This window comes from Abramis brama, assembly GCF_963993115.1.
Source record: "Abramis brama genome assembly, chromosome: 10".
Lineage (NCBI taxonomy): Eukaryota > Metazoa > Chordata > Actinopteri > Cypriniformes > Leuciscidae > Abramis > Abramis brama.
In genome coordinates, this window is record NC_139972.1 from 13,972,943 (window position 1) to 13,994,807 (window position 21,865).

Genomic DNA, 21,865 nt, shown 5'->3' on the forward strand with positions numbered 1-21,865 from the left:
ATAAAATAAAAATTTAGAAATAAAACAAGTTAGTTTTTCACACTGTGTGCTGAATAAACACTGTGTGCTGAATAAACACTATGCTATGTGCTGAATAAACACTAAATGCTGAACAAACACTACATGCTGAATAAACACTATGTGCTGAATAAACACTATGTGAAAGTTCATGTCTTACTTTGGAGCTTTCTGGAACCCCTGCTGCAGTGAACAGCATAAGGCTGCCGATTTGTTGCCAGTGACTCTGAGAGCAAGTGGAAGACGGAGCGCTGGGTTTGATAGTTGGTGAGTCCAGGGTTTTATCACTCTCTCTATCAGCAAATGCTTGTAACTGCTTAAGCTTTTTCTCAGATGAGGTCTGTTCATCTTCATCATCCTCATCGTCACGCCCTCGTTTCATGCGAGGGACGTCCTTCTCTGGGCTGCGAGGTCGTTTTGTTGCCTGAGAAAAAAGAGCCAAGGTTTTATGGGATATTTCATTTGATTTTATGTCATAAAATAACTCTAATAATAATAATAATTTAAAAGGAAAAAATGGGTTGAAAGTGTTTGAAAATGTCTGTACCACAGAAATTAAAAATGTAAATTTCCCACTAATATAAAATAAATGTTTCTTTTATGAATTTATACACTCCTGCAGACTTGAATTAACTAACCTTTTATCTTTATTAATGTATTCTTCAATATTGTTTCTAAAGCATAAATACAAAATTATTATAAAATAATATAAATAAAATAATAAATAAAATAAATAACTGCAGTAATACAATTGATGACATCTATATAAATTCAGAATGAGGAAATGCATTATAGCCATTCAATTGTGATACAGAACTGCCATGTGCCAACATTTATATTTCCTTCTGTAAAACTGTTAGATAAAGTTTTATCTATTATTATCAAAGTATATTTAACTTATTAAAATGCAGCAAAAATACTGTTGTCGAAGAAATGTGCAGAAATGTGTTTACAAGAGCAATTTGGGAGGATGACAGTTCAAAAAAAATAAAATAATCCAAAAACAGAAAGAAATAATAATAATAATAATTTATTGGCTTTTTTAAACACTTTTAATTTCAACAATGCAATTTGTTGTAGTTTTACTTTTTTTAAATCATACTGAGAGATGGAAAATAATATGTTGATATTAGAGGTCGACCATTTCATCGGTTTTGCCAATATATTGGTACCGATAGTTGATTGGTGGAACTATCGTTATCAGCAAAAAATCCACACCGATAGTTTTTCCGGGTTGCGTCCGTTGCTGGAGCGGCTGAGAAGAAATGTGTTTACAAGAGCAATTTGGGAGGATGACTGTGCGAAGAGTGCGCTGTCATTACACAGTACGAGCGCGCTGAGAAGAGACTGCTGGCATTATACAGAGTGAGAGCGGCCTCTAGAGGCGGTATAACAACTATCACTGGCTGAGTTGTTAACGTTAAAGGGTTAGTTCACCCAAAAATGAAAATTCTGTCAGTAATTACTCACCCTCATGTTGTTCCAGCCGCGTAAGACCTTCGTTCATCTTCGGAACACAAATTAAGATATTTTTTATGAAATCTGAGAGCTGATCACTTTTCCATAGGCTGCTAGGTGACCGAAACTTGCTGGCCCAGAAAAGTTATTAAAGAGATCGTTAATATAGTCCAAGTGACTACAGTGGCTCAATCTTAAGTATATCAAGCGACGAAAATACTTTTTGTGAGCAAAAACAAACAAAAATAACGACTTTATTCCACTATTCATTTCCTTCTCTCTGGACCTCTAGTTGGTTCACGTAGTGTTTTTGCGATGCGCGTCTGTGTTACACGTCACCACGTAGGCTCACTATTGGCCGATGCTGGTCATGTGTGTGATGCGTGATGACGTGTAACACAGACGCGCAGCGCAAAAACACTACGAGGCCCAGAGAGAAGGAAATGAATAGTGGAATAAAGTCGTTATTTTTGTTTGTTTTTGCGCACAAAAAGTATTCTCGTCGCTTGATATACTTAAGATTAAGCCACTGTAGTCACTTGGACTATATTAACGATCTCTTTAATAACTTTTCTGGGCCAGCAAGTTTCGGTCACCTAGCAGCCTATGGAGAAGTGATCCAGCACTCAGATTTCATCAAAAATATCTTAATTTATGTTCCGAAGATGAACAAAGGTCTTACGCGGTTGGAACAACATGAGGGTGAGTAATTACTGACAGAATTTTCATTTTTGGGTGAACTAACCCTTTAACACGTGAGGCTGCGCGCAGCACGGAGAAATCACGCTTCACGGAGATCGCTGACACTTCAGCATTTAAAACACTGACAGCGAAACGGTATGCATACAGAACACTAAAGTACATATTGCCAAGTCATTATAAAGTAATTAATTTGTTGACTAGATGCTGCATTAGCAGAGAAAGAACAGAAGTATGTTTGCCGTCGAGTCTGAGAGGAATAACATTAGCTACCTCAAGCGATTAAAGCAATGTGACAAAAACACACGCAAACCTGACCCAAATGTTTTATGTCGCAATTGTTACCATCTATTTCCATTAGTTTATATCCAGCTGGCCAGTTTTATCCATTCATTAGCTGGCGAAGTTGCATATTTAAAGCTAGTGACGTGATTGCTTTCTCAACATTGATATGTTCATGCAGCCATAAACGCATTCGATTCAGTTCTTTTTTTATCACTACAATACATATTGTTATTTTGATTAGATAATCATCAAGTGTTCTAAAATATAAGCAAATAAAGTGAGAGACTATACATGTAATATAGGTCTACATTTATGTAATTGTAATGGCCATCTTTAAAGGAGCCGTATGTAAGATTGTGGCCAAAACTGGTACTGCAATCACTTTCAAATTACTGTAGAGCGGTGTATCCCCTCCCCCTCCCCCCTGACTCGAGGTTGCCAGATAGGCTGCAGGATCAAGCAGGAACGTAGGCTGCTTCGTAGCTGTGGTAACTAGAGCAGAGCTGGCAACCCGGATGCCGAAACACTACTGACTTCATGATTGGTAGATAGGTGGAGGGTGGCGCTTCAGGCCAAAACACAACATGACAACATCAACATCAGTTGAGGGCTGCAACTATCACTTTTAAATGACAATATCCTGGCCGGACTACTGTTGTCAGTGATATAAGTATTTGAAATGAACATGATTTCTTAATGTCTAGTGACATATCAGGGCCATTTTATGATTAACTGAAATACATTTCTTACATACAGCTCCTTTAAGCATGACTCTTTGGATTTATATGAAATGGTAACACTTTACAATAATATTACAATTTTAGCATTAACTAATGTTAATAAATGTTGTATAAGTATTATGCACTGTTAGTTTGTTAATTTCAACATTTAGTAATACATTTTAATTTTTTTCTGTTAATACCTTAGTTAATGTACTATGAACTAACATAGTACCTCACGCGTGCATGCTAGAAATAGAACCGACGCCTATTTTTCACGTGACACGCAAGCGTGTTGGAAGCGTTTCCGGGCAAAATAGAATAGGTATGAATATATGTTTATATGTCATTTTGACACAAATACATATTACTAAATTACATTTTGATGTTTGAAAGTCTCTAGGTTAAAAAAACTATTATCGATTTTCAAATATTGCACCTGTTATTCTGTAGCCTATTTTGCCGTCAATACTGCTGACGTTGTCTTTGCTGCTATATATTTATGTTTAACATGAAGTATAGGCCTTCCACAACTCTCTCCCCATATGTTGAATAATATCACCAATGAGGCTTATCATATTTCACCTAGCAGCAGCAGCGCCGCATCAGACACGTTTCTGGTGTGCAAAGACATAGGAAATTAGCCTGGTTCTACCAGACTCTCGTACATTTCATTTGTACAGAGAGTCTGGCCTCTCTCCATTGACAAGCGTTAACTTCCTTGTAGGCGGGTACTCTGTTGAAGTTTAAAACTATTGGATCTGACCAGAGTCACTCTGGATCTGCCATAACCAATCGCTAACTTTTGGTCGTGACGTATGTCAACTCAAACTAGCGCATGATCTCAACGTCATCGTTCTCAGCCACTCCCTCTGTTCGCTGATTGGAGCGGAGCCAGGCTAATAGGAAATGCCCCAGGGTGGAGGCCAAGATGGCGTCGTGAGAAGACGGTTTTGCTGTAGCTCTTAAAAACTTTTGCTCAAATCCCGTTTTTACTTTAGTCATGTTCAGAGATTTTTGAATAGCCACTAACAGCCTTTTTTTCTTTGTACTTTTTTTTTGTTAAGCTCTGCAGACGCACTTTTTTTTTTTTTTTTTTTTTTTTTGCAAGCTATAGTTAGTTATCAACGTGCTAGCACGTGCTTTTGCTACAACTGCTGCACTGAATTGAGAACATGGAAGAAAAAGAAGAAACTCATCTTGCTATGCACAGTTATGCAAGGAGAACTCTAAGCACTGATATGGAGACAGTTGCTGGACAGTCTGATGGTTTCGTGCCTTTATCCGATACACCTGAACCCAATCCCGACAAAAAAAGCAAACCGAGTTCTGATAGTCCAGTAGTGAGTGATACTATGCTAATGAGATTCATGCAGAGAATGGAAGCCATGCAAGAAGAAACTTTGCGCCGAATTCAACGAGTTGAAAAGACGGTGATTGAGAACGCGAACTCTATTAAACAGATAATCAGCTCTCTCGAATTTCACGGTGAACAGGTGAAGTGTTTGAATGAAAAATCTGACAAAATGCAAAGGAAAATCGGAAAACTGGAGAAAGAGAACGTCGAACTTCGTGATAGATGTAACGATTTGGATGCTTACGAGAGAAGGTGGAATCTGCATGTCGCTGGTATTCCGGAGAAATCAGGAGAGAACGTGAAGCAGATGATCATCGACCTCTTTAGCCAGGTTTCCCCAAAGCATCGCTGCTGATCTGCAACGCGGAATTGACATCGCTCGTTGACTGGGGCCTCGTTCTGCTGCGGATAAATCCTCCTGTCGCATAATTGTCCTGTTCTCATCGCGTTCTCAGCGGGACACAGTTTGGAAAGACGCTAAAACCTCCGACTTGCTCAGGAAGAAGAAGATTAAGGTCTTCGAGGAGCTCTCGCAGAAAGACAAGAATGCAAGGACTCTCCTGTGGCCGACAGTAGAGAAGGTGAGGAGGGAAGGGAAGAGGGCTGGCTTTCACGGTCCCTTCGCTGTCATTGAGGGTAAAAGACTGACCGCTAAAGATATAGCCAACAGGCCTACTTAGTAGTACCGTTTATTCATATGCAACCGTTTTTTCAGTGATTAGCGTGCGATCTGCTTAGGATCCGTGTTACGTTTCATTTATTTATTTTTAATTTTTTTAAGGGGAATGGATGCTTAAATTCAAATCTATTGGGGTTTCTTTTTGCCCTAGAAATACAAAATATCATATTGTTCATTGTTTATGTCATTGTCATTAGTATCTTTTAATGCCAGAGGGCTCAGGGAAAGTGTCAAAACAAGGAAAGCTCTTTTTTTGTTTGCTAAAAAACACAAGTCAGATTTTTGTTTCCTTCAGGAGTGTCACTCTACTAAAGATGATTTCATATGGTGGAAATCTCAGTGGGGTAATGATATTTGGAGTTCACGTGGCACTGAACACTCTGCTGGAGTAAGCATTTTGAGAAAAACATTTGAGGGGGATATATTAGGATCAGATAGTTTGGGCCACTTTCATTTATTAGTGATTTCACTTAACCAACAAACAATAATTCTGGGAAATATATATGGGAACAATACTTCTCAGGATAATAAATGTTTCTTTGACAAGTTAGATGAGAAACTCACATATTGGTCGAATAAATTCCCTAATGCTTTTTTCACACTAGGAGGAGACTTTAATGTATCTATTAATAATTATTTGGATAGATATCTGCCAAAGGGGACTGCGTGTCTTAGCCCTGCACTGTTAGGACAAATAAATAAGTTTGAATTGGTGGACATTTGGAGAGAAAAATACCCTGGGCCAACAAAAATGGATCTAGGCAATCTCGAATTGATTATTGGCTCATATCAAAATGTATGTCCATTCAGGCATTCAATATACCCCTTTGACCGACCATAAAACTATCTTTACTGATACCCCTTTAACAGCAGATTATGCTTCAGGCCATAGCAAAGCCTCTTTATGGAAACTTAACAGTTCACTCTTAGAATTACCAGATGTAAATGATAAAATGAAAGAATTAATTGCTAACTATTGGAAAGCAACCACAATTCAAAATTATTTTTGTACCAATTGGGAGCTTCTAAAATTTCAGATTGGAGTTTATTCAAGGAAAGTTGGAGCATTCTTATCCAAAAAGAGAAGAGTTCTTGAGGACAGCCTGATCATGAAATTATCTCAAACCCGTAACTTTAGTCATCTGTCTTTGGAGGATAAATCTGAACTTGCAGCTTTGCAAACTAAATTAGATGATTTATATTTATCGAAGGCTAGGGGTGGAAAAGATCCAGGAAAAGATGGCTTGAAGAAGGAGAACTCAATTCTGCATATTTCTTTAAGCTTGAAAAACGAAATTTTACCCTTTCAACAATTGAGAAAGTATGTGTTGATGGCAAAATTGTAAAAGATCCAAAGGATATAGCCATTTTCAGTGGCAGTTTTTATAAAAATCTTTATAGTTCAAAATGTGCAGTGCAGATATCGACTTTGTTTCTGGATTCAGTTATTAATGTTAAAGCTATCTCTGAAAGTGATAGAATGTGTTGTGATGGAATTGTTACTCATGAGGAAGTACTAAGCACAATTAAGAGCTTGAAAAACAATAAATCCCCAGGATGTGATGGACTTACAGCTGAGCTGTACAAATTATTTGCCAATGAACTTTCTCCTTTTTTAACAAATGTTTTTAAAGAGAGTATTGATAAAGAAGCTTTACCTCCTACGTTAACGCAGGGTATCATCACACTAATTCCTAAACCAAAGAAAGATCTTACCAATTTGGACATTTGGCGACCCATCACACTCCTTAACAACGATCATAAAATTTTTGCCATAATATTTGCTAAAAGACTTAAAGAATGTTTGGATAGCGTTATAGATGAGACTCAGTCTGGATTTATGAGAGACCGACACATAATGAATAACATTAGATTAGTTTTAGATTTATTTGATTATAGCAATTTGGTGGAACATAACAGTTTTATTATTTTCCTGGAGTTTTATAAAGCTTTTGATTCAGTTGAGCATCATTTTATTTTTAAATCGGTGCAAAAGTTTGGTTTTGGTGAATACTTTTGGAAGGCGGTAAGAACTCTTTATTACAATTGTAATACAATCAAATCAAAACACGGTACTTCTCCTAGGTTTTATTTGTCATGTGGTATTAGACAAGGATGTCCAATATCCCCTTATTTGTTTTTACTAGTTTCCCAGATATTTGCATCTTTTGTTTCTAATAGTGGTCTTCGTGGTATCTCTATTGCTGACAAACAGATACTCATCAGTCAGTTGGCTGATGATACCACACTTTTTTTGCATGATGCTAACCAAGTTCCGTTAGCACTAGAGTATATCCAGCAATTCTCCAAAGCTTCAGGCTTAGTCTTGAACCTTTCGAAATGTGAATTGATGTCCATCAAAGAGTGTAATTTGTCACAAATTTGTAATATTCAAATTAGAGATCAGGTATCATATTTAGGTATTATTATAACAAAAAATGAACTAGAAAGATGCCCTGTAAATTTGAATCCACTAATTGAGAGTACACAGAAAAAACTTTATGGCTCCAGCGAAGATCTGTCATTAAAGGGAAGAATTTTACTAGCCAAAGCTGAGGGCTTGTCAAGGTTAACATACGCTGCTCTTTCTTTGAGTGTCCACACTGCCATTCTTAAAAAAAATTATACAATGCTCCTCAACTTTGTTTGGAAGAATAAAACTCATTTTGTCAGAAAATCTGTACAATGAACACCATTGAGAAGGGGGTTTAAACCTTCTTGATTTTACCACTTTAAACAACACCTTTAAAATAAATTGGATAAAGAACTTTATTAAAGAACTTTAAGCCCGCATCTATCTGGAATCTGATACATAATGTTATTTTTTTCCAAAGGGGGTTTAAAATTCTTATTAACCTGTAATAATGAAAATCCCTGTCAAATTATCCCTTTTTCATGGGCAAATGTTATTAGCTTGGTCCCTCATCTTTAAACACAGTTTTACACCTCACTCTTATATAATTTGGAATAATAAGGACCTACTGTATAAACATAAATCTCTTTTGTTTGATAATTGGGTTAAAAATGGAATTATTTTTGTTTCTCAACTTTTCAATCAAAATGGTTCAATTTGTAATTATTCTGAGTTCTTGGTAAAGCATGGAATTCCTTTTACTCCAAAAGAGTTTGCAATCGTGGCTGATGCAGTGCCACAAGGAGTTCTCATGCTTTTTAAAGCTTTCTTTTTCATCTCTTTGTCGCTCAGTGGATCTGTGTAAGACATTTGTAGGTAAACAGTGCCTTTCTTCTTCATCTAAATAAAAAAACAATAAGAAAATTTGAGTCTTGTTTCAGGAGAAGTCTGTTTCTATATCATATGTAATTTCTTATTGGAATGGTTTTGTTAGTGACATTCCCTGGAAAAAAGTTTGGACATTACCTTACAAATACCTGATAACTAACAAAATGAGAGAAATTACCTTTAAATTAATTCATAGGTTTTACCCATAGACTGTAAAAAAAGGTGGACGACGCCCCTTCGCTCTCTTCCATTGGTGAGAACTGAAGCCACCAGTGTCCCGATATGGCGCTGACATCTTGGGACTTGAATCTGCGCAGTAGCGATCTCGGGACCAGACCTTCGCAGTAGTGAGCAGGAAGTAAAGCCGCGATATCAACGCCCCACCCTGCACTCTCCCTGCACTTTTTTAAGTGGCCTGCTATGTCTGCTCCGTTCCTCCGTTCTGCTCCAATTTTGATGTCTGTTGATTGCAGTACGACAAGAGGCTTGTTAAAATAAAGTAAATACAATCTCCTCAGTCCTCCAAAGATCCCGAAAAAAAGTCGGTTGGTGCTTCAGTGACTACTTCGCTCAGAGAACCTGTCAATCACAGCTGTCAATCATGACGTTACACCACCGTTTTTATAGCATCGCGTAACTAAATAAAAACAAACTTACTTTAAAAACACTTGAACTTACACAGAGACAATTTATATAAGAGACGTGCCACTTCCTCAATCCTCAATACAACTATATAAGGAAAACCCATAACGGCAAAGATGGCGGTTGTATGCACATGTCCCGCCCCTCCCTCTGGAAAGCCAATCATCTGCTTTTAACAGTCAAGCCAGGAAACATTTAAGCCTATCGTCTGGTTCCACTGACGGATGCGCACAGTTGAGGTTTTGCGACAGCTACCAATGTAGTTAAAGCATTTTATATCGACCACAAATATGTTACCTTACATTCTAAGTAAAAGACAAAATATGTCTTATTTGATCGGTGAGTAATGTAGATGAACTGCCGCGCTTGTGACAGGGCGCATATTTAACTGAAAGAACAAGCAGAGAGAGAGAGCCCCAGTCGCGCGCGCGCGCACTCTCTCTCTCTCTCTCTCTCTCTTCGGAGCCAGGCGAAAGTGTAAACAAGACTTCACCGTCTCCAAATTAAGCGTTGTCTTGCTCTCTCTCCCGCACGCATATTAATCAAAATAAAACGACATCATGGTAAACGTTCGGAAGAACAAAGTTTCATGTGGAGCATTCAGAGATTTTTTTTCCTGAATTACCGCTGGGTGTGAATTATGCTAAAATACATTGCCTTATCTCCTCTGAAATGCGTTCCGCACATTCAGCTGACATATAATTACTCTCTAAATAAACGAAAAAACCTATCCAGTGATGTAATGTTTTCTGTGTTGACACTAACCTTGTGGCATGTCCATGTCATAACTGCTGGGATAATCACACAACCGTATGACGCTTCCAATTCGCGAACTAATGACTCCTTAGTTTGAACCGATTCATTTTAATGAATAGTTAAAACAACTGATCTATACAATACATTGTTATTACTGATAAAGTGCAAACCTGCTTATATTTAAATAATGGAGAACAATATTGACATTGAATATTGCACAACACCGGCATTCTGGATAGAGACATAAATGAAGTTGGTGTCGTGAACCCTTGCGCATGCGTAGTAAAAGTACAACCTGTGGGGAAAAAGGCGTTTTAAACCTTATTTTGGGGCAAAGTCATCAAACTTTTTCAGCGATTTTTATCATATTTTACTGCTGTTTCTATACATGCAGTTTTTATGTCCCGGTGACCAGTGAAAGTGCAGTTCTGACTCTCTGCCCATTCATTTAGATAGGAGCCTGGTCTTGTTAGTCCGAAATAGCTGCCGGGAGGCGTTGCCAAGATGGCGGCCGAGTGGCACGACTTGCCTAAAAGGACTTTGACTTACATCAGCGTGATAATAACTACAGTAAATGACAGAAACCACCTTTGGAAAAAAGATATTTGAAATGTAATTTAATTGTTTAGTTGGTCTCACGTCCTGTTGAATAACACAGGGAGGCGGGGCTTATGACCTATACTAGGACCAGTCACCGGGGGGTGATCGAGACGTTTTGGCTTCACTTTTCAGGGCTTGTGTGGCACGCTTGGTTTTACCCAGATAAGTGCTCTCTCAAAAGACTTAAGAACCTGAAACTACTCTCCATTTATTTTGGAACTGCTCTTTCACAGTGACATTTTGGTGTGACATTTGTGATTTTTATCAAATGTTATGTGAATCCTAACTTTGAATTTACATATAGAAATTTAATTTTTGGATGCGAAAAGAAAAGTGATATTTATTTTATAAACCTTATTTTTCTGTTAGCTAAATTTCACATTCACAAATGTAAATTTTCTAAATGCAATCCTCTTTTTTTAAGATTTAAACTTGAAATGAAAATGTATTTTGAGACTATTGAGTTCTCTAAAAACTTAAAGGGATAGTTCACTTTGAAATTAAATTTTGGTATGTTTTAGCTTACCTCAAGGGCATCCAAGATGTAGGTGTCTTTTTTTCCACAGTAGTTTCAATTTTGATATTTTTAGGTCAAACCGTTCTTGTCTGTCAGTCATATAATGCAGGTCTATGGTCACCACCTCAAAGAGCATGCACAGAGAAGTCCAAATTAAACAATTCCCCATCGTAAGTATACATTGATGGCCTAAGACACGAAACGAGCGGTTTGTGTGAGAAAACGAACAGTATTTATATTTTTACCTCTACACAACCACGTCCAAGTGATCTAAGGGCGCGGCCGCTTCCTGGTGTGTGACGTGCGCGCGTTCTGGCTTAGTCTGCGCAAGCGTCGGAAAGCGCCGGACGTGATCTCGGATGTGTACATGAGGTAAAAACGATATAAATACTGTTCATTTTCTCACACAAACCGCTCGTTTCGTGTCTTAGGCCATCAATGTGTACTTACGATGGGGAATTGTTTAATTTGGACTTCTAAAAATACTGCTAAAAATACGCTTATTGATTTTCTGTGAAAATTGTCAATTATGGCTTTCCTGTAGCTCAAACAGTAGAGTGTTGGCGCTTGCAATGCCAAAGTCATGGGTTTGATTCCCAGGGAAAGCAAGAACTGAGAACTGATAAGAATGTAAAATGTGTACCTTGAAATGCAATGTAAGTCGATTTGCATAAAAGCGTCTGCCAAATGCATAAATGTAAATGCTCAAAATCTGCAGACTGGCTTTGACTTTTGACAACTAGTGTTGATTCCTCTTGACTGTAAATCTGGACAAAATATTAATTAATAATTATTAATTTGTGGCCATGATATCTTGTTATATCACACACGTCATTTGGGGAGCTCTGTATGAAGCTACTCGTCTCACACAGGATACAAACTACAAATGCTGTAGGGAGTGGGTGATGGTGGTTTCTAGATAAACAAACAAAATGAAAAAGGTGTATTTATGGACATGCTCCTTATCGGTGAGCCATACTCATAGCCACAAAAACATTCCCACAGTAGTTAGGCTACACAAAGCTAAGAAGGAAAGTAATTTGAGCTTGCTTGTATCTACAGATAAAGGTGAGTGTGTGCAATTTAATATCAAGTTGCAATTTTTACATCTGTAGTCACAATTGGGATTGGATGGGAAATAAAGTTTCAATTGTGTGTTTATTTCAGATTTGTGTATACTACTGTATAAATGTAATTCGTTAAAAAAAAAAAACATTTACAAAATTACATTTTTATTTGTTTTTAAATATATGAAACTTGTTTTTTTCTCTCTCTCTCTCATTTTCTGTCTTTGTGTAGGACTGAAAACCAATCGGTGTCATTTTTCTGCATGCACTCTGGTTGAACAGACCCAGTGTTCAGACCCTTTAAAACTGTGTGTGTTTTGAATTGACTTACTAAAACAGAACTAATTCACCATGGCACGTGAAGAGGACTACTACAGTCTCATGTATGGGCTGCAGGAGCTTGATTTCCAAGGAAAAGCAGTGCCCAGTGATCTTGTACTAATAGGTGAACATGCCTTTCCACTTGCCATGAATCCAAGAGGTCAGGTGCTGATGGCTGCATCTCTTTACGGTCAGGGACGTATAGTGGTGTTGGGACATGAGGAATACCTAACACGCTTTCCTGGCCTCATCAAGAATGCTTTAATGTGGCTTATGCCATATACTGGGGATGCCGGCATTGTAGGAATTCAAAGGAGTTTACGTTCAGTAGCTGAAAACTTGAACTATTGCCCTATCAAGACAGAGCTAGGAGACTTCCGTAATGAATTAGCTATATATATCACAGATGCTTACTGTGTCGAGACCTGTGCAAAGGATCTGGTTGCTTTCCTCAAAGCTGGAGGTGGTTTGATCATTGCTGGCCAAGCATGGAGTTGGTCTTATGACCATCCACAAGAAAACACTTTAAAGAACTTTCCAGGAAACAAGGTGTGCAGTGTTGCAGGAATTTATTTTTCTAAACTCCCAGGAGAATTTGGCAACTTTCCTGTTCCAAGAAACATCCCTTCTAGTTGGCTTTCTGTATCGTAAGTTCAGCACAAATTTTAGCTTTTTACCCATTCTTTAAAAAAACATTCACTATTTGTCTTTGTCTTTTTTTCAGAATAGGCAAAGACTTCAAAGATGATCTAGAGTTCCTGCTACAAGGTGTGTCTGAGTTTGACACCCAAGGAGGGGCTATAGCATCTGAAGTGATGGTGCATGGACCATTAGCATTCCCCATTGCAGTCACTCCTGCTGGAAAAGCATTCATTGCTGGTGCTTATTATGGACAAGGTCAAGTAATTCTGGTATCCCATGAAGGCTACCTGGGCCGGGACTCTCTGTCCACATTCATGATCAATGCTATCAAGTGGCTTGATGAGGGTCGGAAGGGTGTTATTGGGATCCTACCCAGCCTCAAAGCAGCCCATGGGGTACTGAGAAAATCCGGTTTAGATTGCCAGTTGACTGGCTTCAGAGAAGATCTAAGCGTCTACGTCTGCACTTCCTACAGTGATGCCCAATGTGCAGAGATCCAAGAATTTGTTGCTGAAGGTGGAGGACTTCTGATTGGGGGTCATGCCTGGTATTGGGCTCAGACCCACTGTGGCTGCAATGTGATGACCGAATACCCAGGAAATCATATTCTTAACAAGATGGGATTGTGTCTCTTAAGCAATACTTTGGGTGGAGGGTTATATAAGGCCCTAGATATAGAGCATAGTTGTAGAGAGGGGTACCACTTTCGTAGAATGCTGCAGCGGTTTGCTGAACATGTAAACCTGGGGAAAGAATTGACTGCTCATGAACAGGGCTGCTTGAAGCAGCTGGGCAGTGACTGTGCCAGTTACCTTCGTTTGTGTTCTCATGACAGTGCCGCCTACACCTCAGTAGTAGCAATTCTTAGTGACATAGTGAAGGAGGTAGGTGTTCCACAGGTGTGCAGTAATTGTCCTGTCGAATGTGCTAAAGACCACCTGCTGCTCCAAATTGGATCTGAGTTATACAAAGTGTCACCTAATCCTGATGCCCTATTTCCATACATTATCAAGGACAGACCCAACTTGCCCACTGTGTCTAATGCAAGAGTTCGGATCAGTGCTAACACTGCGGGTATGAAAGATTTCTTGCCAAATGAAGGAGGAAAAATGTTATTCCTTGTTTAGTTTGACTATTTTAAGCACTATAACATTACTTGTTTCAGGTTGTGAAGAATGGATAAGCACAGGCTTATATCTTTCTCATGGTATGAAGACGTACATATCAGTACCTCCAGAGACCGTTGGGAAAAATTGGCAGGTAATCAATAAAGTCTACTCGTATACATGTTTCCAATCAAGGAATGGTGCTGTATGTAATAGTTATACTTGTCATTCTAGATACAACCATATTACACATAGGGCTTGGAGAGCATGTTATTAACATGAGGAGATACTCTATGTAGGTGCAGCTTGGTTGCCAGACAGATAACATTGGTGAAGCAAACATCCTGAAACGGGCTCCTGTGGTCCATGAGCGATTCCCTTTGGACACAGAAATGGTCCAGGTCTGGAATTTGTGGGGAGGGCTCATCTACCTAATAGCACCTCCCCATAGCAAAGTGGATGGGGTGGAAATTGTCGTGCAGGTCTCAGTACAGGCTCCATACTTCAAATCTGGTAAGAATTCTGAATTAATATTCAGTGAGCATCACAGTGAGGTTTCTATTCAGAACATTTAAAGGTGCAAGCGATGTCACACATTTACACACACAATAGACATTTTTTAGGCCAAAACATTTTTTGTCACACACAGCAATCATCTCCTCACTATCCGCTAGCTGCCTGTCCCCTGAACACACTGTAAAAAAAACGTGAACAAGAAGTGAAGTCAACCAACATCACTTAGATTTTCTTTAAAGGTACATGATAAAACTTGTTCTGTCCCACAGGAGAGACTAGTGTAGCTGACTGGGTGAGCGGGATCCGTTTGGCACCTGCCCCCTGGGCAGAACTTGAGTTTGAGAACATCATCATCACATTAGAATCAAAAATTATAAGGAATCTGGACTGCCCTGATGAGGTGGCTACACTCTGGGATACCATAATGAGAAGCATAACTGACCTGGCAGCAAGGCCTGCCAAGTTGCCCCGCAAGGAGCGGTTTGTTGCAGATGTTCAGATCTCTCACGGTCAGTGGTACTATTGCTGTGATGAAAAAAAACATTACTATTACAACAGAATCATGCCATTATTACCCATTATATTCTCACAATTCTGATGATAACACGTCCCCCCTTTCACCCCTTCAGGTTTCATGCATGCTGGATACCCCATCATGATGCAAACCAACTCTGCCCCAGCACTAATAAACGTAAAGGAAGCCTATAAAACTGGTCTTTGGGGAGCCATTCATGAGTTGGGTCATAACCAGCAGCGTCGAGTTTGGGAGTTCCCTCCACACACCACTGAGTGCACCTGCAACCTGTGGTCCTTGTACGTACATGAGGAAGTTCTGCGATTTAATAGAGCTAATGCTCATCCAGCCATCACTCTAGAAAAGCGTCAGGCTCGTGCCAAGATGTATCACAGTGGCGGAAAGGATTTAAAAAGCTGGAGAATGTGGACGGCACTCGAGACTTACATGCAGGTAAGAACAGACTGTGTATAATGTCTTATGCGGAATAAATAAATGTAAAAATGTAATTGTTTATGTAATTATTATAAAAAATATAAGTATATAAATATAAAACATATATTTATACCCATTTTTGTGTGTAATCTTCCATCATCTTATTTATTTATTTATTTTTAAGCTTCAGGAAAAATTTGGCTGGGATGCTTTTAAGAAAGTTTTTACTGCCTACCATACTATGAGTGGAGTGCCAAATGACAATGCAGGCAAGATGAATCTGTATGCTGAGACCTTCTCCAAGGTTGTCAACATGAATTTGTCCCCCTTCTTCAAAGCGTGGGGTTGGCCCATCCAGCCCAGCACAGAAGAGAAGATCTCTCATCTCCCTGAGTGGAATGACCATCCTATGAGCCAGTACGCATAAGAACGTCTCAGTTTTAATATAATTGAGGGGTTAGATTAAGTATACAAGATGATATATGCTTATCTGGAGTTTCATGGACATTATTGTATTCATGTCTCTCATTTGAATGAATTGTGTGTAGTGAAGTGTGTAGATGAGCAATTGATTCATATCAATACAAGGCACAAACTTGTACATATAATTTAAATATTCTGAATGGCTGTTGGGCAAGTGGGCTAAGGTTTTATATCCTGAACATGCATGTTAAAAACACAACATATACATATACAAATACCAAAAACTACATGTATGTACAATAATTAAAATACTGTCAGTATGGCATGGCATTTTGAATTGGTGTACTTTCCTTTCTTATGCAAGCAAATTAATCATACATATTATTTTCAAAGATACTGAATGGTGCGTAATGTTGATGTGATTTGAAAATACAGAATTAAGCCTTATTGCTAAAGTTTATTTGAAAGTGTTAATCTAAGCTCTGCATTGGCCGCTGAACAGCTCATTCACTGGTGCATCAGAGAATGGCTGAAGTAAGTTGACCATCTCATCTAGGCTGCGTTCCACAACATCATTCAGCTCTGTGTTGAGGACAGTGCACCCTGGCCTGGTAGACCTGGAGGATGGCCATAGCATGCAGTGAGGAGGCAACCTGCCCCGCAGCTCTATAGTTCTTTGCCACCAGAGTAGCCGAAAACCTACAGGCTTTGGAGGGGTGCTTAGGGTCTCCACGCCAGGTGGAGGCGCTCTGGGGACACAGTTGCATTGCCACAGAACGTTCCACCGGGGGGACCCCAGCGCACCCTTTGGCCGCGGCCTCATCGAGGGCAGAGATTGCGGAAGAGGCCGTCAGGTTGTTCCACACCGCCAGCCTCAAATCACCCTGGCCACCAGCCAAAGTATCCCCTCTCGTGGAGGGAATAGATTGGGGTGTGGCAGAGGGGACTCTACCTCTACAGAGGTCATTGAATCTCGAGCGCAACATTGAGATGGTCATGTTCCTGCAATGAGAACATGACGCATCCACGAATGCTGTCTGAGTGTGATTTAAGCCCAAACACGCTAAGCAGCGTTCATGCCCATCAGCAGAATTAATCTGTCTGCCGCACCCAGAAATACACGGATGAGACATTTTTAAAAAGATGCACCGCGTGCAGCTCTTTTAGAGAGGATAAAACTCAACAGCAGTGCTGAAGCGCCCAGGGAGAAAACACACACTGTTGGCAGATCACAGCACAGACCAACAGCAGGAATGAGATCTTGCTGGAACACGCCGTCATACCAACACCGTTGAAGATCATCTTGTATCTCAGAACTCGTAGACAGCTTGCAGTGGGAAGTGAAGAAACACTCGGCTCCGAAGCAAAAACATAATGCGAGATTGCCGCGCTGCACCTTTTATACCCACGCAGTGGGGCGGAGTTGTGCTATGCAAATTCCACAGACCCATGGCATTGTTTTGCCATTGACTCGTTTTTTAAGAACTCAAAGGTGATAGGCTTCTAAGCGAAACCTCCATTCATCAGTCACTGACGTAACTCGAAGTGACTGAACAAAATGGAACTAATGTTACTTTTCTGAGAATTAGTAACTTGTAACAAATTGATTTATCACATAATATAGTAGGCCTAAATCATATTAGTCATATTATGAATGCTTGTTTATCCAGTGCATATTTCTTATGTTCTATGTTGTAATAAGGGGGGAAATTTATCACAGCCAGTGATGACATTCTCTCTAATCAGCTAGTGAATGGATTTTCTTCACTTACAATACCAACAGGAGATCAAACAAAAGACCCAGTTCAGGTTTGACAAGTGATCACTCATTGCCCATGGAAAATGACTTTAAGATTATTATAAATATGCTAATATTTAATTTATATCACCGCTTTAGATAGACAGTGTGGGAATAAAAACATCAGACTGGTTCAATGGGACAATATCAGTGGATCAGACCATTGGTACCAAAACCAGCTTTACAATAATCTATGAAAAAAGTTTACCTCACATTTCCATACAGTCACCAAGTGGCTCAATCTACAATCAAGCACAGATGCGTCATGATGAATCAACAAAAACAGTCAATTTAAAAATTCCAGGAACTGCACAGGTATTACAAAGATTTCATTAACTTTCCTAAAACTTTTTCATGAATTATTCATCTAATAATACTATTGTGTGTTTGGTAGACTGGGGACTGGAAGTACAGCATCCAAAGTCCAACACTTCAGTCTCTGACTATAACAGTAACGAGTCAAGCGGCGCGTGCTGATGTTCCCTCTATCATAGTCAAAGCCCACATGAACCAGCAGTCAAGTGACTTTCCAAAAAAGGGGTGGTGCCCCATACGTACCTGGATATGTGGTAAATGGTAAACCGTGAGATTGAGACTCCTAAAGGAAACTTTTCTCAATTTTCCTCAACTAATTTTTTTCACGTTGTTCCTCTAATTTCAGGTGTGGTGGAGCTGAACCCTCCAAAGCCTCCAGTTTCTGAGGAATCACTTGAGGTCGGAAGTTTTACCAGAACAGCCACTGGAGAGAGTTTTGAGGTGACGCTTACAGGCTCAACCCCACCAAACTTCCCACCTAACAAAATCACAGATCTGAGTGCTGAGATCCAGGACAACTCTGTGCTTCTCAGCTGGACGGCTCCTGGTGAGGACCTCGACCAAGGGACAGGTAAAGCACACAATTACTATACCAGAATTTAAAATACAAGGTTTTTCATTTCTTTAACATCTTCACTGACAACATAAAATAGTAGTTTCAAATTTAGATCATGAAATAATGTAAATTTTATTGTCTTCGTGGCATGTTTCTTTTCCTTTAAGCGAAATCCTATGAGATCAGGTGGAGCTATGACCTTCAAATGCTTTAAGAAAGCAATGGTCATGTATTCAACACAACTGCCGTCTCACCGCATGAGGCTGGATCAGTTGAACAGCATTCATTCAATTTCAGTTTCACAATCCAAAATGGCACCACAATGTTCTTTGCAGTTCAGTCTGAGGACGAAGAAAAAACGAAATCTGAAACCTCCAACATTGCTCAAGCTTCAAAGATCTTCCCTGATCCAAAACCCCAAGGAAAATCAAACCCAGGCATGAATTTGACAGTTCTTGTCATTTCTTTGTGTGTGGTAACTATGGTCATATGTTTTGTTGTTGCTGTAACCACATGGGCAGTGAGATGCAGAAAATGCCTTGGTTAAAGCATTATCTGGAATTAACAATCTGATGCACACAATCAAATCAATCCTTATGTGTAAATTGAACATAACTATGTACATCCAGCAACTTTAGAACATTTCTTAAAATAATCATCTCTATCAAACAGACTTTCTAACTTTCTGAATATTTTTGCATACATGCATTGCTATCTCATTTAGAATTCCCATTTATAGTTGATTTTCAATCGATTTATCTTCCTCTGAAATGTGAGCACCTTTAAATACAAATGAACAAAAACATTTCTGTACAATAAAAGGCAGGTATTAAACTTTCATCATGATGATTTAAAGCACATTTTTAGTTAATTCATTCTTTGAATTTTAAATGGCAACCTATTATGCTACTTTTTAAAGTGAACTTGTGGGCTCTACTAGATTAGGTCGTCATGCTTGAATGCTCAAAAAACACTTAATTTTTCCACATTATTTGACATTTTTGCAGCACCTCTCTTCCCAGACTGTCAGTAACACTCAGTTTAGTTCCTGTCTCTATGAAGCCCCTCCTTTTGAAAACAGACTCTGTGCGTGATCCAATATGGTGGCTCCCGGCTGATAGACTGCAACACTGTAAACAGCTCCAAGATCTTCGAAGTTTTCAGATATCATTTTCTCTCTCTTTTCACTCACTTTTTTCCCCATTTCACATTTTCTCCCGTTACAAAACTGGACTATAACATTATACAACCTGGATCATTCATTAAAGGTAGACTATCATCCACCAACACATGCAGACTTTTCAACTTAATGTATTATTCTTCGATTCAAACAAACCTCATTGGTTCCTGTGGAAGTTCAAATGTGCTGTATAACACGAGAATGAACCTCACTGGTTCTTGCACGTCAAGCAAACATGCTTGAGCTTCTGTTTACCACAACTGATGTCTGCGTGGATTAATGTTTCTATGTGAATTAAAGCCTAATGACATCTCAGACTGTCTGATGGCAGATATGTAAAGATAAGGGTTTTTCCTACTTTTGAGCGATTTGTTACTGTTTTGTACATGTTGTCATATTAATTATAATTCAAATGGATTTTGTTTTATTGACCACATTATTATTGTTGATAATGTTGACAGGGGCACTTTTGATTAATTTTGAACTAGGTTTACCAAACTGTGATGACTCACGGTTCTGAGAACCCTGGAAATGTGAAAAGAGTCCATTCAAAATCTAGACAATTTTTTGGAGGGTTGGTGCAATATTTTAATTTATTTAAAAAAATTATGCAATATTTTATTGCGTACCTTGTAACACCATATTACAATGAAGCAGTATCTATTGAGATTATCAGAAAGCTTTATTGCCAAACATGTTTGCACACACAAGGAATTTTTATTTTTTTTGGTTACAGTACACAGAGACAACAACAGTACAGAGATAGTAAATCAAAAAATGCAGATATATGTGAATAAGGTACACACACACACGCACACACACACACACACACATATATATATATATATATATATATATATATATATATATTTAGAATAAGAAGTAGGGTATTGTCAAATAAATATAAGTGATATTGCATATTGTTGTCATTGCACAGTGGGAAGAGCATTTACTGTTCATGAGGCAGATTGCCTGGGGGAAGAAACTTTTCTTGTGTCTGGCTGTTCTGTGGTGCCGGCCAGACAGCAAGAGAAGGTGGTTTGAATGTGAGGGATCCAGAGGACGTATATAGTTGTTGGCGGATGTACAGTTCTCTAGGTTTTATAGAATACTACTTTGCTTTCTGAGAAGTTGACATAATCCTTGAGGCCAATACATTTAAAAACATCATTATATTTGCATCATCAGTCCATAAGCAGGGGCATGACTTGAGCTAATAATAGTCCCTAATGTATTGTTTTTGTTTGTTTTCAATATGGTATTTTGTCATTTTTGAAAGTGTAGTGGCAATTGGGTTGATTTAATGTGCAATCTAGAGTACACATATTACGTGTTGAGCTTGTATTTTAAAGCAGTTCAACTTAATTATGAACTTTGAGCATTCGCATCATTTCCCCACTTTAATACTTGACAATAATGACAAGGTAAAAATAAAACAATAATAATAGATGTAGAAAGTTAATTTTATAATTGTTTTCAAGTCTCTAGTTGAGTTTTTACTTAACACACACACTCATTTAACCTGCTTCCTGTTTAACAGGAAACCTTATTTCCTGTTTTCTATGCACTCTTTTGAGCCCATATTGAAGTGGTGGATTCTTGAATCCACTGCTGCTTCAATATATGTCCTTTTGAGTGGTTTGTAATCAAGTTATGAATCAATATTTATCGTTCCAAATATTAAACGATTTGAATGAAGCTTATGAGATTTAAGTAGAATTACGTCTGTTCACTGTAACATGCTCTCTCCTTGTTTTTGAGAGAAGCACCCACCCAAAACGTCTAGCTGACAATGAAAGCCGGTCACTGGAGTCACTCAGGCATGTCTCGTATGGGACCAGTTCAAAGTCAAAGCATTAACTTTACTTTTCATCCTCAGTCACTGTAGAGAATAATGACAAATATTGTCTGAACCTCTTACTAAGAGAAAGTACATCTTATCAGTATGTTTTGGAAACGTTTCCTGATCAGAGCTAGAGCTCGACCAACTCCAACCTTGATGAAACTGTGTGTGTGTGTGT

At 38.7% G+C, this 21,865-nt stretch overlaps 1 protein-coding gene across 2 annotated transcripts; it reads left to right on the forward strand.

The window, feature by feature from the left end:
- Window positions 1-45: 45 nt before the first annotated feature.
- Window positions 46-18,588, forward strand: LOC311091145 (TRPM8 channel-associated factor homolog). 2 transcript variants are annotated; one of them, XM_084126932.1, is made up of 11 exons: window positions 46-285; window positions 12,271-13,006; window positions 13,084-14,075; window positions 14,167-14,261; window positions 14,407-14,620; window positions 14,893-15,132; window positions 15,253-15,590; window positions 15,757-17,804; window positions 17,893-18,108; window positions 18,188-18,369; window positions 18,455-18,588. In XM_084126932.1, exons 2-8 carry the CDS (start codon window positions 12,390-12,392, stop codon window positions 15,997-15,999), a joined length of 2,739 nt encoding a protein of 912 aa, XP_083983058.1. In that variant the 5' UTR covers window positions 46-285; window positions 12,271-12,389; the 3' UTR covers window positions 16,000-17,804; window positions 17,893-18,108; window positions 18,188-18,369; window positions 18,455-18,588. The 2 variants fall into 2 exon arrangements, with proteins under 2 accessions (XP_083983058.1, XP_083983059.1); XM_084126933.1 differs by lacking the exon at window positions 46-285 and adding an exon at window positions 2,192-5,117.
- Window positions 18,589-21,865: the final 3,277 nt, after the last annotated feature.

Bases quoted from the DNA above. Each gene is read 5' to 3' on its own strand.
- LOC311091145 (XM_084126932.1), top strand. From the start codon at position 12,390: ATGGCACGTGAAGAGGACTACTACAGTCTCATGTATGGGCTGCAGGAG. The intron at 14,076-14,166 runs GTATGAAAGATT...TACTTGTTTCAG, and splicing joins GATCAGTGCTAACACTGCGG to GTTGTGAAGAATGGATAAGC. The intron at 15,133-15,252 runs GTCAGTGGTACT...TCACCCCTTCAG, and splicing joins AGATGTTCAGATCTCTCACG to GTTTCATGCATGCTGGATAC.